General features: G+C 34.4%; 1 protein-coding gene across 1 annotated transcript in view; it reads right to left on the bottom strand.

Moving 5' to 3' along the window:
• Positions 1-16,870, bottom strand: part of LOC111383925 (exocyst complex component EXO70A1-like) — a 23,335-nt gene extending 6,465 nt beyond the window's left edge. The window contains exons 1-10 of the mRNA XM_023008121.1: positions 16,717-16,870; positions 16,482-16,680; positions 15,215-15,310; positions 14,446-14,507; positions 12,668-12,696; positions 12,032-12,164; positions 6,293-6,586; positions 5,788-5,926; positions 5,506-5,718; positions 4,990-5,195 (exon numbers count right to left, since the gene is read on the bottom strand). Coding sequence (XP_022863889.1) covers positions 4,990-5,195; positions 5,506-5,718; positions 5,788-5,926; positions 6,293-6,586; positions 12,032-12,164; positions 12,668-12,696; positions 14,446-14,507; positions 15,215-15,310; positions 16,482-16,670 — 1,361 coding nt within the window. The 5' untranslated portion in view covers positions 16,671-16,680; positions 16,717-16,870. The remainder of the gene's footprint in view (positions 1-4,989; positions 5,196-5,505; positions 5,719-5,787; positions 5,927-6,292; positions 6,587-12,031; positions 12,165-12,667; positions 12,697-14,445; positions 14,508-15,214; positions 15,311-16,481; positions 16,681-16,716) is intronic.
• Between the last annotated feature and the right edge of the window lie 1,054 nt (positions 16,871-17,924).

Raw genomic sequence — 17,924 nt, 5'->3', positions numbered from 1 at the left:
TAACGGAATTTCTTTTGTCCTTAATTGTTGGATTCTACGATCCAATATTGCTACTGATTTTTCCTCATATGTCATATTTTGTTTGATATCCAATGGTTGATAACTAACCACATGACTTGGATCTGACACATATTGCCGAAGCATTGACACGTGGAACACATCATGAATTGCTTACAAATCCGGTGGTAGAGCGATTCGATAGGCTGCATTTCCAACTTTCTGTAAAATTTCAAAAGGACCTACGAATCTTGGTCGAAGTTTTCCTTTCTTCCCAAAACGAAGAACTCCCTTCATCGGTGTCACTTTTAAGAAAACTTTATCACCAACATTAAATGCCAAATCTTTTCTCCTTTTATCGGCATCACTCTTTTGTCGGTCCTGGGCTGCCTTGATTCTAGCTCTTATTTTATCAACCGCTCGACTAGTTTCCTCAATTATTTCGGGTCTTAAAACTCTTCGTTCCCCTACTTCATCCCAATAAAGGGGGGCTCTACATCTTCTGCCATAAAGAGCTTCGTAAGGTGCCATCTTTATTGTAACTTGATAGCTATTATTATAAGCAAACTCTACCAGTGGTACATAATTTTCCCAACTGCCCCCTAAATCAAGGACGCATGCACGCAGCATATCCTCCAAAGTCTATATAGTCCTCTCCGATTGTCCATCAGTTTGTGGATGAAAACCTTCTAGGTGTACCACCAGACAGGCAAGTAGAGTTTACCATCGATTTGGTACCAAGAGCAATACCTATTTCAAAGGCTCCATATCGTATGGCACCGATGGAACTGCAAGAGCTGAAGGTACAGTTGAAGGAGCTTCTCGATAAGGGTTTCATTAAATCAAGTGTATCACCTTGGGGTGCACCTGTGTTATTTGTGAAACAGAAGGATGGAACAATGAGGCTGTGCATTGACTATCGAGAATTGAATCGCCTCACTATCAAAAATAAATATCCACTTCCAAGAATAGAAGATTTGTTTGATCAGCTTAAGGGGGCTACAGTATTTTCAAAGATCGATCTAAAATCAGGATATCACCAATTGAAGTCAGGCGATATCCCTAAGACGGCTTTTAGGACGCGTTATGGTCACTATGAATTTCTGGTGATGCCTTTTGGATTAACTAATGCCCCGGCAGTATTTATGGATTTAATGAACAGAGTATTCCATGAATACTTAGACCAATTTGTTATAGTTTTCATTGATGACATCTTAATCTATTCGAAGAATAATGAAGAACACGAGAAACATCTCATGATTGTCTTAGAAACTCTAAGAAAAGAGAAGCTCTATGCCAAATTCAAGAAATGTGAATTCTGGTTGAATAAAATAGGTTTTCTGGGGCACGTAATCACAGCACGAGGAATTGAAGTAGACCCAACTAAAGTGGAAGCAGTAAATAATTGGGTAAGACCAACCAATGTTAGAGAAATACGTAGTTTCTTGGGATTGACTGGTTACTATAGAAGATTTATCGAGGGATTTTCCAAAATAGCAGGACCATTAACCCAATTGACTCGAAAAGGGATAAAATTTCAATGGTCAGAGAAATGTGAACAAAGCTTCCAAGAGCTGAAATGAAGATTAGTCACAGCTCCAGTGTTAACAATACCTGACGGACCAGAAGGATTCGTTATATATAGTGATGCTTCGAAACAAGGCATAGGATGTGTTCTGATGCAGAAAGGAAAGGTGATAGCCTACGCTTCCAGACAATTGAAGCAATATGAACGAAACTACCCAACCCATGATCTAGAATTGGCTGCGGTAGTTCATGCCCTCAAGATATGGCGTCATTACTTATATGGAAATAAGTGTGACATTTATACTGATCATAAGAGTTTGAAGAATTTTTTCACCCAAAAGGAATTAAATATGAGGCAGAGGAGATGGTTAGAGTTAGTAAAGGATTATGATTGCACTATCCTTTACCATCCTAATAAAGCTAATGTAGTAGCTGACGCTTTTAGCAGAAAGGCAGTTGGACAATTAGCAGTACAAATCACTACGCAGGATCAGTTGTTAAAGGATTTCGACAACTTACATCTAGAAGTAATTGTTCCACCAACCCAAACTATCATCAGGATAGCGGCTCTAACGATTCGACCAACACTTAGAGATCGAATAAGATTAGCACAAGATGGTGACTCTTTCTTGCAAAAGATCAAATCTGAAGTTGGTACTAGCAAGCGAAAGGATTTTGAATTAGGTAGTGATAAAGTCTTACTCTTTAAGGGAAGGTTGTGTGTGCCGAAAGATGAGTGATTGAGGAAAGAAATTCTTGAAGAAGCACACTTAACTCCATATACTGCCCATCCAGGAGGTACAAAAATGTATCGTGATCTAAGGAGTATGTTTTGGTGGAGAAATATGAAACGGTATAAAGGTCTTTTTGTCAGGAGGTGCATGACTTGTCAACAAGTGAAAGCCGAACATCAAAAGCCATCTGGATTGTTGGAACCATTCACAATTCCACAATGGAAATGGGAGCATATAACTATGGATTTTGTCATGGGTTTCCCAAAATCAGCTAGGGGAAATGATGCTATGTGGGTTATAGTGGATCGGTTAACAAAGTCAGCTCATTTTCTACCTGTAAGAATGAATTTTAGTATGGATCAATACGCACGGTTATACATCAAAGAGGTCATCCATTTGCATGGTATCCCAGCCTCAATTGTATCGGATAGAGATCCAAGATTTATCTCAAAATTTTGGAAAAGTTTGCAAGAATCTATGGGAACCAAGTTAAATTTCAGCACAGCCTTTCATCCACAAACTGATGGACAATCGGAGAGGACTATACAAACTTTGGAGGATATGCTGCGTGCATGCGTCCTTGATTTAGGGGGCAGTTGGGAAAATTATGTACCACTGGTAGAGTTTGCCTATAATAATAGTTATCAAGCTACGATAAAGATGGCACCTTACGAAGCTCTTTATGGCAGGAGATGTAGAGCTCCCCTGTATTGGGATGATGTAGGGGAACGAAGAGTTTTAGGACCCGAAATAATTGAAGAAACTAGTCAAGCTGTTGATAAAATAAGAACTAGAATCAAGGCAGCCCAGATCTATCAGCAATTCATGATGTGTTCCACGTGTCAATGCTTCGACAATATGTGTCAGATCAAAGTCATGTGGTTAGTTATCAACCATTGGATATCAAACAAAACATGACATATGAGGAAAAATTAGTAGCAATATTGGATCGCAGAATCCAACAATTAAGGACAAAGAAATTCCGTTAGTGAGAGTTCAGTGGAGGAACCATAATGTCGAAGAATCAACTTGGGAAAGAGAAGAGGAAATCAAGACCATGTATCCAGAACTTTTCAACTAAGTTCAAGGTAATTTCGAGGATGAAATTTTTTTTAAGGGAGGAGGGATGTAATACTCCGAAATTTTATGCTCGTTTAAATTTCTTTTAGGATAACGATTTAACTTTCAATATTATTTTTGGCCACAAGAAAAAGGGGGCACCACCTTTGTAGTGGTTAATGCTAGAGGTAGCTAATGAATGCAAGCATGAAGTGCTAAATGTTGTGTATACATGAAGTGATTATTAGTAGTCGAAATTCAAGTCAAGTTTGAGTTTGAATGAAGTGGATTATCTTGTTAGGACTTCAAAAAAAACTAAATGATTAAATTATTTTATTGGGATCTATTTTACAATCTACAATATTTGAATATGTAGGTTGGATACAAATTTAAATTTGGGATACACTTTGCTAATAATGAAAGGTAGGGGGATTAGGTTCTATTATTTGGAAAATGAGAGACTTCCTTTGTAAATCTAGAATTTTGGGCCACTTATTACCCTATAATTAACCCACTTGTCATTTATCATCACCATACACTTATGTAATAGACCAAACATGTGTAGAAGCAAGATTGAAAAAAAAAATAGAAAATGGAAGAAAAAAGAGGTGAGGCGGTGGAGATTGGAAAAAGGAAGAAAAATATCAATCCATTATCCTTATCCTTATATATATATTCATATCCATTGTCATAGAGAAAAATTTCCTTCAGTTTGTAAAACATTTGCACACACAAATAGAGAGGAAAATCGAAAATAAGAAAGGAAAGGAAAAGGAAGTAAAGCCTAGTACTTTCAATTCATATCTCAATCGAAGTTTCTTCAAATTTTACGGTAAGATACTTTTTATGCTTAAGGGGTATGATTTTCATGGTAATATTTATGCTTAAGTTATGCATGAAAAGCCATAATATGCATATGGTGGACAAGTCCACAAAGTTAGATATCTATTTATGCCTTAGGACAAGTCCGAAGGACACCAGCAAGCCGGAAGGTGCATGTATGTGTTTGATTGCATTCTTTTGTGTAGTATTATCATGATAAAATTCAAGCATGATATCTTACTGAGTATTTCTTATACTCATAGTATTTTATACTAAATTTTCAGATCCATGATCGTTGGATTGATGGAAGTTAGCTGGCATAAGCGATGATGGATTAAGGACAAAGATGTTTTGCATCGAAAGTTTCCTTTTGTATGTTTTGTTCGATGACTGTTTTTCCATCTGTTTTCTTATGGTATTATGTAAAAACATGTACCAAAGACTGAAGCTATTATGTTTAGTACGTGACCCTCGAAGCTTAAGTTCGGGGCGTCGCAGCGTGGTATCAGTATATCAACTAAATAGTAATCTATTTTCCGAGAGAAAGTTAAAATATAGAACACACCCACAGGAGGAAGTGGATATAGCAGTATTTATTATCATGCTGACTTGCAGTAACCTATTGACTTTCTAATTTAGTTCCAAATAAGTTCTTGTATTGGTTTCATTTTAATGAGAATATAGTGACGAGGAATAAAGAGTCCCACAAAATGTGAATAATAAGTGGGTAGAAATTGTAAATGTGTGGTTAAAATTAATGTTTGACTTTCACTTCAAATTATAAGAAGATAATAATGAAGCCCAAACAAGCACTAAGTATTTAAAAGGCAGGGTTTTAGAGTTGACATACTCAAACAGGAATTTCACATAGTTTATCACATAGCTTGTCAAAGGATGAACCGTTCCATCTGCTACGGCAGTTTTTGTAGCATCTTTTTCAACTGCTTCTTCGAAGTCGCCAAAAGTCTCTTGTGCTGTCTGTGCAAGCCTCTTTGTCAAACCCAAGGCCGATTCTCTGATATCATTGCAGGGTTTACCTCTAAAAAGTGTTTCGATCTGCCAAAATTCAGCTCCAATTTCATTAGCATTCCATCAAGTCACATAATAGTGTTTTCAGGGCGTAAATTTATCTAAGGTTGTAGGATTGACATTGAACTATGATGAAGAGAGTATAATAAATACTTGATACATATAGACACACGAGCAATTTGGAATCTCAAGAAATATTTTCTTTAAAACCAAGCTAAAACATCTACATATTTTGAATACGTTTTTTAGTAAAATTTAGAGCTAATAAGAGATTTTCCAACCTCATAGTTCTCATTGTATATGAGGAATTTATTGCACAAAAGAAAATGTCCCATACCTCTGAGTGAATTTCTCGCATTATTTCATACATATCTAGAAGCACAAATAACTTTTCAGGGGATCTTTTGCTTTTGGCAATTGCATCTCCAAAGCTCAGTAGCACTGCCACACTCCCGGAAGTAACTTCAGCAAAGCACTGATCCATAAGGGGATGGAAGCCTTCAAAAATTTGATCACAAACTTTACGTTCGCCAGCAAACAGCAACTTGACCTGTTTGGAAATAATTAGATTCTCAAACAAAAATTTCAAATATGCACGAACATTTCAGAGAGAACATACAGCAATCCTCATAAAATGTATCCAGTTTCCAATCTTAGCTTCCAAAACTTCCCATTGCATCTTCTGAACATCGTCTTTGCTAAGCTTTTCTACTCCCAATTTGCGAAGGCTTTCTTCCAAAACTGAAGAACGAGCTTCCCTACATGAAATAACAAAATAAATAAGGAAAATGTGCCTTGTCGATGAAGGTTCTAATTTGATTTCTTAGAACGTGTTTATTGCTTCTTCTGTGATCTATCAGTTTGAGACCATTGTGAAATAAAAGGAGATGTGAGAACCAAGGATATATGGCAGCCGAACACCATGATCAAGTGATTTTCTCATACTCCCAGAACACTTCAATTGTCAAACTGATAACCAAATGCCAGAATTATAGGAAAAAAGAAGAAAGTAGCACATCGCCAATTATATCATGGGAATAAGACACACTAAACCTTTCAGCTTATTCTTCTGACCTGCTCATGACTGAAAGAATATTACTTGTGAAGCCAATTCTATTACTCGCCTGTATATTATCAGTAACTGTTGCTGATTACCAGCCTGAACCATCTGTAGTGCTAAATCATGCAACAATGGCAGAATCCGGGGTGGAATAAGAGTCGGTGTTGTGTATGCAGAATTTTCTTCATTATTTTGATGCTCAGAATGACTGTGGGATGATGGAAACTTTCCACTGGAATCAGCCTGATCTCCAGGTGATCCAGATGATGGTCGCATAGAATTGGGAAGGCACTCAAAGAGCCGTTCAGGTTCAACAGGTTTGCTGCATAAGCAGAAATTTAATTTAACATACGAAAAACTAACACGAAATAAAGGTGAAGTATCATGTATTTAGGTTCGTATTCAATATATGAGAATGCGAAATTTAATTTAATACATGAATTTTGGTTCGTATTCAACAGGTTTGCTGCATAAGCAGAAATTTAATTTAACATACGAACAACTAACACGAAATAAAGGTGAAGTATCATGTATTTAGGTTCGTATTCAATATATGAGAATAAATAACAAGCATAACTTGGTTGATATACAATATGTAATAATAAATGACAAGCATCCTGCATATAGTAATTAAGTCTAAAGAGTAAGGGAAAACTGACTATTGTGCATGTGGCTCATATAGAGTGGAACATAGGTCCTGAATCAATTTTGACTTCACTACCAAGCACAAATAATGCAAGATTATGATCTTTTATATGCTAATGAGAGGTCCATGCTTTCCAGTATTTCCGATTCATTAATATCATCATTATCCACTAGGGATGGCAAAAAACCCCGTTAAACCCAATACCCGAGGGGCCCCACCCCGATTACCCGCTGGGTCATCGGGGCGGGGCGGGGCGGGAAACCTTGACCCGAGGCAGGTATCAATAGCCCCACCCCCATTCAAAATATAATTTTTAATTTTAATTTTTGAAATATTACAATTTACAGGCTGCCAAATATCCTCTAAACCAAAATATTTTTACTCAGCCTAGACCCAACCCAAATACCAAATACCGATCACCACCATTTACCAAACCAAATTAGGCATTTAGGTTTGAGAGATTTTTTCCATCCACAAAAAGCCGTCGTCGACTCCTGTTGCCGTCAAAGACTCAAAAGTGTTTTGGGGATTCATTTATTACCTAAAAGGTTAGTAGCTTTTGCAATGGTGTGTTCTTTGGAGATTAATTTACATATTTTGCAGTCCATCAAGTGCTCTTGCCGTCAAAATAATTGGATTTTTTTCCCTTCAATTTTGTCAATTTATATCCAACTAATTTATTGAAGATAAGAAGTTGGGGTTCTAATTGACTAAAAACTCTTATCAACTTTATATAATTTGCTGGGAACCATCACAAGAAGATGTATTTTTGAATATGACAATGTAAATTGTTCTTATTTACATATAGAGATGTAATAAATCATAGTTATCAAATATGATCTGCCTCTTTATTCAGTCAAATCACTGAATTAATGGTTAAACTTGATTGAAAATCAGATATAAAATGAAAATATGACATTATGTACGAAGATAATATATAACATAGATCAGACGTTATGATGTGCATCTTTGTCTAAGATTGAGAAAATTACTTATAAGTTTTAAAATAATTTTTTGATATACAAAGTTTAATTAAATAATTTAACTCAACGTTAAGTTAATTTTTTACTTATAAGAAAGAAAAATAAGTTATTAAAATGAAATGTTTTGTAAGAAAAGCTGTTCATAGTAATGGGGATAGAAATTAGAAGAGTTAACGCCATTTTTGATAGTTCTCACGAATGAGTCCAAACCACACGCAAAAGGTTAAATTCTGCACGCTTTAACTCAACTTTTAGAACTAAACATTTATAGGAAGTTTTGTCTTATTTTTATTATTGTATGATGAACTAAACATAAAGGAAAAATGAAACAGGATTCTTGTTACTTGTAGTCAACTCTTAATATAATGGGAATAAATCTTAATTTATTTTTTCAGCTTTAATTTATTTGGAATATAAAGCTTAATATATTGGATCCCACCCACTTAATATTATTTCTATGTTCTACATGGTTTTATACTTCTGTTGAGTTTACATCCTTTATCTTGGGGTTCCCCTATCTTTAAAGTAATTGTTATGTATGCTGTAGGAAGTAATTGTCTTCATTATTCATTTCAGATGTCTGGATTACAGTATTGTACACCAGTACCGAGCATTGAAAGTACTCCACTACGATCAAGTAATAGTCTATCCAATGGAGGTTTACCTAGTCAGTCTTAGGCAAACACACAACAAGGTCTAATAGACTTGTGTGATGAGGAGGAGTATAGTGGACAAGGTAAGAAAAGGAAATTAACTTCGGCAGTTTGGAATCACTTCAAAAAAAAAAAAGAGTCATTAACGGGGATGACAAGGCAATTTGTAATTACCGTGAAAAACAATTAGGGGCTAGAAGTAAGAATGGGACAAAACATTTGCATGAACATATGAAAAGATGTCCACGCCGAAATAAAAAAGACATTAGGCAGACAATATTGAATCCATTAAAGGAAGTTTATGGGAAGGTTTCAATGGGTACTTACTCCTTTGATCAAGATAATGCTAAGAGGGAACTTGGAACTATGATAATATTGCATGAGTATCTACTTTCAATGGTTGAACATATTGGATTTAGAAGATTCACGAATACTTTGCAACCGTTGTTTAAGAACGTTTCTCATAATACTATAAAGAATGAAATATTGAAAATATATGATTACGAGAAATTGAAAGTGATGAGCTTATTGGAGAAGAACAAAGGCAAAATTGCAATCACTACAGACATGTAGACTTCTAATCAGAAAAAAGGATTCATGGCCATCACTGCGCATTTTATAGATGAAGATTGGAAACTTCAAAGTCGAATTATGAGGTACTTTGATATTGCATAAATTAATTAGCTTATTTTGATGTAATATTTAAAATTATTATTGTTGTAATTATGTTGCTTTTATTTTAAATATAGGTTCATATATGTGCCATGTCCGCACACGTCTGAGGCACTGAGTACATCATTGATGGACTGCTTATTGGATTGGAATATCGATCGTAAGTTGTCTACTTTGACTGTCGATAATTGTACTACAAATGATGCTATGATCAACATTCCACTAGATAAGCTTTCTAGTAGTTCACTTTTGTTAAGTGGTGATTTTTTCCACATGCGTTGTGCACACATATTGAACTTGATAGTCAAAGATGGTTTGGAGATCATTAACTCGAGTGTTGAGAAAATTCGTGATACTGTTGCATATTGGACAACAACTCCAAAAAGAATAGAAAAATTTGAGAATTTTGCACGTCAGTTGAAACTCTCTTGCTCCAAAAAGTTAGCACTTGATTGCAAAACTAGGTGGAACTCTACATACTTAATGCTTTATAGTGCTTTACAGTAGTCACAATATAGATGTTTGCCCAGTGATGAAGATTGGAAATTGGCGAGCGAGAAATGTGAAAGGTTGGAGGTATTTTTTGAAGTGACTGAAATATTTTCTGGGACTAAGTACCCAACATCAAATCTTTATTTTTCTAATATTTGTTAGATAAATTTGTCAATTTACGATTGGATGAAGTCTCCTTGTGAGGAAATCAAATTGATGGCTTCAAGTATGATTAACAGGTTTGAAAAATATTGGAGCAAAATTCATGGAATTTTGGCAGCAACTGGTATGTTGGATCCAAGATTTAAAATGAAGTTGGTTGTACATTATTTTCCAATGATTTATGGAAATGAAGTTTCGGATCTTGAGATTGAAAAGATTAGAAAATTTTGTCACAAGTTGCTAAATGAGTACAAAACAAGACATGGATCAAGTAGGAACGTAACTCAATTGTCAACCCAAACCGAGGCATCTTCGTCTATAAACAAAAAAGATCGGTTGGTACAATTTGATTTATTTGTTTCCATACCACCAGTACTGATAGTACGAAGTCAAAGCTTGATATTTTCTTGGACGAGCCTCTATTACCTAGATCGAATGATTTTGACATATTAGCATGGTGGAATGCAAATTCAACAAAATATCCTTGTTTGCAAAAATTTACAAGAGATATTTTAACTATCCCAGTATCTACAGTGGTGTCAGAGTTTGCATTCGGTACCGGTGGTAAATTTGTTAGTCCACACAAATTTAGGATTCATCCAAAAACTTTAGAGGCTTTGATGTGTGCTAGAGATTAGTTATGGACTGACATTCATGGTACGAAAAATACAATTATCCGTGTTTTTCATAATTGTTATTTTTGTTATTTCTTCACTACTAACAAGTTTTATTTATTGTTAGAAAATTCATCACCTACATCGTACTCTGGATGTTGTACACAGCTGAGTGACACTGATATTGAAGATGAGGTAAATTGATTTTTCTTTAAATGGACGTCAATATAAATACTTAAATACATCATTTGTCTTACTAATAATAACTTTTACAGTCATCAATTTTTAAGGAGTCTGATATAGACATTCTAGAAGAAGATGGCGACACTTGAAGATTTACAACATAAAGTGTTACATTTTGTGATGTTTGTTACTTTGTTTGCACGCTATGCTGTAATTTATCCGAAGTTCAAACTTGCAATTTTTGTCGTGTATTTAAATCTTCAAATCATTTTTGAAGATATGGATAATGCAATTGTATAACATGATGAAGACATGAAGTACTTTGGATCTAACCTTTATTTTATTTTTAGGGATTTTATATTTATTGTTAAATTACTAAAGTAAATAGACCAACTTATTCTACTCATCGAGTAGATTGTCGTGGTATATTTGGAATCTCGAAACCAATTCCGAATGAATGAGAAATTACGGACCAAAGTTGGAAGAAATGAAGTGTTGCGACTTTTTGAAATGATGCAGGTTTTTGCCCACACTACTTCATTTGCACCCTTTCTACATCTATAAATAGAACCTTATGGACATGATTTTGGGTACACCAATTGTATTGAGCATTCATTCTCTTAGCAAGCTAGACTTTTAATTATGGTAATTAAATTTATTATAGATTTTAAGATGCTTTATGGTTTATTATTAGCATATTTTTGCATTTTTTATGTTGTATTGAATTATTTTAGTAGTTTGCCTCAGGCATCAGCTCACCCCTAGCCTCACAAAGGTAAAACAACTCAGTATCCAAGTGAGCCTTTTTAAATATTGTTTTAGATAATAAAAAGCAAACAATGAGAAATGAATTGAAACGACAATCTTAATAAGTTGATTTTAATAAAACAATATGCACATGAAAGAAACATCAAGACAAAAATTGAAATGGCACATTATGGAACATACTATGTGCCACTATTCAAAATTTGAACCGTAAATTCGAATGATAAAAGATTTAAAAAATTAAGCCCATGTTTGGTTCAGCTAAAATGCTAATCAAAATGCAAGTTTAAATCAACAATTAAATTTTAACCGTACTTTTTATGAGAATTACAACTTTTCAACCACACATTCCATCAACTTTTATCTAAATCTACTAAAAATCTTATTTTTCTCTAAACCAAATGGGGACTAAATAATGATTAGACATGTCTACAACCCAAAAAAACAAAAAAAGAAAAGGAATAGCATAACTGAATTTTATATGCCAAAAAGGATGAAAATTAGCATTTTTCATTTTTCATCTTTTTATAACTATGTTAGTGTGCATAGCATGATGCATTGTGAACTTATAGCATGTTTTAACTTTCCAAACATATAGTTGTGTATGCATTATTTCTCTATTTTAAAAAATACTTGTTTATATTAGAAGTCCTTAGCAAACCCATGAGTTGAACCAGTATCCCTGTATTTCCATAATTCGGGAAATCTAGGAAATCTTTACAATAAAATTGCATCACCGGTCCTTTTTGGTAGAGTACAGCATTCTCTATATAATGATAAAGTAAAGCATCAAACCATAATTACACCAAATATTAAACAGAAATTTCTTCATTGTAATTTACATGTATCAACAAACATTAAGAAATAAAATTTACTCCTAAGTGTTTAAATTTTTTATTTATTATTTATTGTTAAAAGTAGTATGGTCATTTTGCCTAGCAGCTTTTCATTGGGCTGGAGCAGTGGAGTGAAAATAGGATTTGGCCCCAAGTTTCTTTTTGTTGGATTCCCAGTGTATTGCAAACTGTTTGATTTGGTCATTGAACAATTCATAAAATCCAGTGTCCTCATTCCCCAACATTTACGAAATCCACTATATCACTTGTTATGGTGGTAGAATAAAGAGCATAAATACTCCTGGATCTTCGAAACTTCTTTCCTACTATTTTTCTTCTCATATTACCTCCCTTGTTTTTTAATTTGCATTTCTACAGCCAAAGTTCAATTAATCCAATCATATTCCTGTCACTCTATCCTCCATCTATAAACCTAGTACCTCATCCACAAACATCAACAACCTGTTTTCAACATTAAATTTTTGTAGCTAAGATAAAAAAAGCCCTGCATGATAATATGGGGAAAGATACGCTTCAAATATCAAGAATAATAGTATTTCCAATATGACCAAAATGCTGGGTAATCCTCTAGGATTAAACCCCCCAAAGTTCATTGGGAATGACTTGTTTGGTTCAAATGTAACAAAAGTAAAGAGAATATCATGTTAAAGGACTTAAGAAACTAGGTGCCAAAGTTATATATCCATATGCGTCAAGGCAAACTTTCACATAGAGTAAATTAAGTTCTCTATCCCTTGTTTTTGAAGGTCCCTATGAATCTTTTGTATTCGTGTTTGTTGAATTCCATCCAGCCTTCTTTCATGGATAATCATAAATATTCCTCTCGCTAGCTATCCTTAGTAAGAGGGGGAGGACTTGATGTGACTACTATTAAACCTCCAATCCTTCCAATATGGAAAGACTCTACAATCATTATGAGCGGATAAACCAACCTAGAAAATGAAGTAAGAACATCGTGCCCGAGTTTTATCTTTACATAGGTTGACTCAAACGCGGCTAAAGCATGCAATTCATATGCAATCCTACAAAAACTTGATTTAAAAAAACCTATGATGCTCAGACTCGGGTATGAGTATCAGGTATGGTTACATATCTAAGTGTCGGATCTTTTATTTTTTAAAGTGTAGAATATGGGGATATAATAAAAAATAGTCCAAATTTTGGGCACAGGTACGTGGATACGTCTTTCAAACTTCATTTTTTTCCAAAAATTCACATGTAAAAAGTTAAATAATAGTTAGATGAATTTTAGTCAGAAAAAAGGTTGAATGACTCAAATGTAAATTTAATCAAAGTATGGTCACCTCAAATGAAAATCTTCCTAATCAAACTCCAACTTCCAACTGATGTCGTATCATATGGGGATGGGGCAAAATGGATTTCTAATTATAATTAACCTCAGCAGCAAATAATGGGCCTAATATTTTAAAAAAGACCCACCCCAACAAAAGGACCACAATTAAAAAAAAGCCCAACAAACTCATCATGTTTGCCTTTCCCTATTCTTCACTTCGCGCGACTAGCGATGACAGTGTCCTCTGCAAGTATTCGTCCTCCAGCCTATAAATTCGAGCAGAGCAGCACTAGCTGTTGCACCACATCACCAGCTGCTGGCTCCGTAGCTGGTGACGATTCATCGAACTCAGATTCAAAGAAGCCAACTTCGTCACATGTCAAGTCAAGATTTTCCATGTCTGGTTGATTTTTCCCGTGTCCGCCCCATATCCCATACCCGTACCCATGTCAAATCCTCCGACCGAAATGAAGAGTCCAAGCATCACAGAAAAAACCACATTACAGTATAAGGAAAGCTTTTATCTTTAAGATTTCAATTTTACATAAAATGTTTATCCTTAAGATTTCAATTTTACATAAAATGTCTCTTTAATTGCAATATTTTCCAAATCTTGTTGGAATTTGCAACGATATGCATATGGAAATCAAGCGAGTGGATAAGAAAAACATGAAACAATAGGCAATCCACCTATTCTATCTAAAAAAATGTTTTAGAAGTGTAATTAAACAATTTAATTTATAAATAGATGAAATGAGTGATTAATATGTGGATAGTACTTGTAGGTCCATTGAAAAGTGAGGATAAAAAGTGGCTTGAGTGTTTATAAATGGTTTATAAAAATGAGCCAAACATGGACGAAGTTGTTCAGAATATGATTTTCACACCTCTTATACCTCATCATGGCCTGTAAAGATGCAAGCATGACTCCCAAAAACTCTGTGGGAGATTCCATTAGCTGTTTAGCACATAATTTTCTGCATTATTGTCTGTCTTCAATAATCAAGATCCTAGATGAAACTTATTCAATTATTTTCTCAGTTTACCCGCCTTTTCCCAACTTGTAATTGTTCAGCCAACAATACTAATACAGCGATGCCTTGTAACACATTTTAATCACCTTTCACAAACCCTGTCTGTGTGCACGTGAGAGAGAGAGAGAGAGACTCGCCAACTTCTTATTTGTTAAGGATTTAGTGCATGGATTGACCACAGTATTCTATAACTTTTATATGTATCTAGACATCGGATCCTAAAGATAGATTCGACACTAGCACTAAATTGAAAATAAGAAAACCCAGTATCAAATAGAAATAATATAATAAATACCATTTTAATGTTGTAACATATGGTTATGATATCATTCTTACTGTGGATACACATATAATTGAAGTGAGAAAAACAGCAGAGAGTACATTTGGAATAAAAGTTCATCTTGAAAATTGAACATTCTTGAAATTAACACACACATGTACATGTATGCCGATGAGAAAAAATCTTGATAGCATGGTGATAGAAAGGCTCTACTACTTGATGCATGTGGAGACAAAAGTAATTAACCAGTTGAGCAAGGTCATTTCACTTAATAGTAGCCCAAATTGTGAGAGAGAGGCGAAGCATGCAAAACGAAGAAGCAAGAAAATAGCATATTCAGTAAATGCTAACCTGAACAGAAAGATCAAATTGAGACAATATGACTTCTGCAGCCTTTAAAGTTTTATCGATGTTCTCATGAGCTTTCCGAATAGCATGTGTCCTGATCTGTAAAAGGAAAATCTGAGTAAGAATCACAAAATGCTAAGGAGAAGCAAATGCAAGCAAAGATCATAAGTTCAAATCTCCTAATTTGTCAATAAACAAAAAGATCAAAATTAATATCAAATATGATTCAGAAGAAATGTTCAATGAAAACCATGAAATGACAGACAAAAGAAAAATTCAAATTTTGAAGCATAATAAATACACACTCCACATTTCACCAATGGATTATACTTTATCAAAGAAAAACAGAAGTTCAGTGGTTTTCTGGCTTCGAGAGCAAAATCGACACTTTTTCCCCACAAGAGAGCAGGACTCAAAAGGATTGATTCAGTTAAATTTTAATTTCTTGTAAGTTTACTGTTTTTCTTATGATTTCAAAGTATGAACAAAGGCAAGTTGGAGCACTATAGCAGGCATAAAATGAATATTTTTCAGTTGTTTTGGCACTAACAATGTTAGTGACCACAAAACTTAAGAAAGATACAAAAAGAAGATCAAGAAATCAGAATTTGGGTGGCATTGCTTATTTGCTCTTTCTTTGAAGGCTCCTCAGTTTTCTCAGTAACCATATGGCGTTGAATTGAGAATACCATATTGTATAAATCCAAAAGTAAGTTGAAAGCATAGAAATCACCCTCTGAATGGCATGGGTAATAATCTACCAATGGAAAATCCAATGCTAATTTAGAATGCTAAAGAGAGGCAATTGCCGATACAGAAATCCAAGTTAGCAGAATTGAAAATCAGCAATACTGTAAACAAGACTTGATGAACTACAAGGATTCAGATCACAATTTTTTATTCATTCTCACATTTCAAGATTGGCTGTTATGTGATCAGAAACAACGAAATAAGGCAATCTTTTTCCTATGAAAATCACATTTTCTTATAATCCCCAAGGTAAAAATAAGCAAAGGCAAGTTCTTACAACAAACTCAACTCAAAAACACATTTCTTCCTAGTTCACTAACTGGTAAATTAGCATCAAGACTCCACCATAGTGACAAAAATGAAAAACATAGTAACAGAAATCAGATCGAGAATCAGAACTTGGGGTTTCTTTCCTTTTTCAGTATCTTTTCAAGACTTCCATTGATTATCACAAAGCAGTCAGAAAATCGAACTGGGCATAACCCCAATCTAACATAAGAGCAAGTTTTGGAAAAATTACTTGGGTGGGGCGCATGGCGGTTTCAAGGGCAGAGAGTCGGTGGTCAAAGGAACCCAAAATGGAGACCATTTTATCCGTGATTGTTTCGCTCTTCTGCAGTGCTTCTCTCATCTTTGTTGCTTTTTCACTTAGCAAATCCACTCCTCCGCCACCATCTTTTGCTGTTGCTGTTCTTCCTGGAACCCCCATCTCTCTCTCTAAAATCTCTCTCTAAATTTCTCCTGAAATCTACCTGCTCTCTAAAATCTCTCTCTAAATTTCTCCTGAAATCTACCTGTGTTTGATTCCAAAGAGGAATCACTAGAGAGATTTGCGAGGAAAAGTACCGTGTTTAGGACAAGTCAGCGTCATCTTGAAAGCCGGAAGGTGCCTAATTTGAGGGAGACACTTCAAGATTTCTTTTATTTACCATCAAACTAATATAGAGCATAATAAAGAAGTTCTAATTTATATTATAAAGTTACTACGGAAAAAAAAGGTGAATTCTTGTTTTCAATTCCTATATGAATGTTAATGTTTTGAATTGGGTTTGATCCTATTGTTTGAGTTTTTCATTGATAATTTAATTTTGCAATTCTTTAGAGTTTGAAGACGCTTAGAGCTGTTGATAATAAATTATATAACGACGAAAGATTTACTAATCTAGCTATACGTTGCTCCAATCTTGATAAATAGGAAGTTTGATCAACAAGTTGAATTTATTCTGATAAAATGGTAGTTTAAAAGATAAATTTTATATGTTTTAAGAATGCTAATTTGTTTAGTTTTGATTATAAGCGTTTATCGTTCTATTTTTCTTCATGGGAACAAAGTAAGCACATTACAAAAGGTTAGTGGGGTCTTTTAAGATATTTGAATTGATTTTCACACGCAGTATTACAATATAATTATCCATTCTTATTTTCAAAATTAAAGCCTAAACGAACAATACTCGAATTCAAATAAGGCATAAAAACACGTAGTCATGATTGATAAAATGTTTGAGTTTAGTGTATAAAAGCTAATTAAACATAATCCTGTTTGATTCTTCTTTCTTAATTAAATACAGAAATGAAACGAACGAGGAGTGAAGAAAAAGAAAATGTTGAATGATGAGGTAGGCGGGTGGTTGGGGCCAAGAGTTGGTTGACAGTGGATTTCGACAGACTTGATGCCTTTGCTTTGACAGGGTGTGTGGGTCCTCATTGGCACTAGATTCCCGTTGCCGTTCACTTCCTTCCGTTTCAGTTTTCCGTTTCTATTACTCCTCTTTTAGTCTTTTACTACATTTCAATGGTCAACTTTTATTATTTTAATTTATTTGCGTTTAATGCAATAGAATTTCTCTATCTTTTCTCATTTTATAAATTTTGTGTCGATGTAAACAAAGATAGAACGAAAATTTTCTTCTACAAGTCATTGGAAAAAGGAGTTCAAACACAGCTCAACAAATCATTACGAAAT

Source organism: Olea europaea, unplaced genomic scaffold (genome assembly GCF_002742605.1).
Source record: "Olea europaea var. sylvestris unplaced genomic scaffold, O_europaea_v1 scaffold279, whole genome shotgun sequence".
Taxonomy (NCBI): Eukaryota; Viridiplantae; Streptophyta; class Magnoliopsida; order Lamiales; family Oleaceae; genus Olea; species Olea europaea.
The sequence above is the reverse complement of the archived record's forward strand: the minus strand, read 5'-3'. Positions and strand labels throughout refer to the sequence as shown.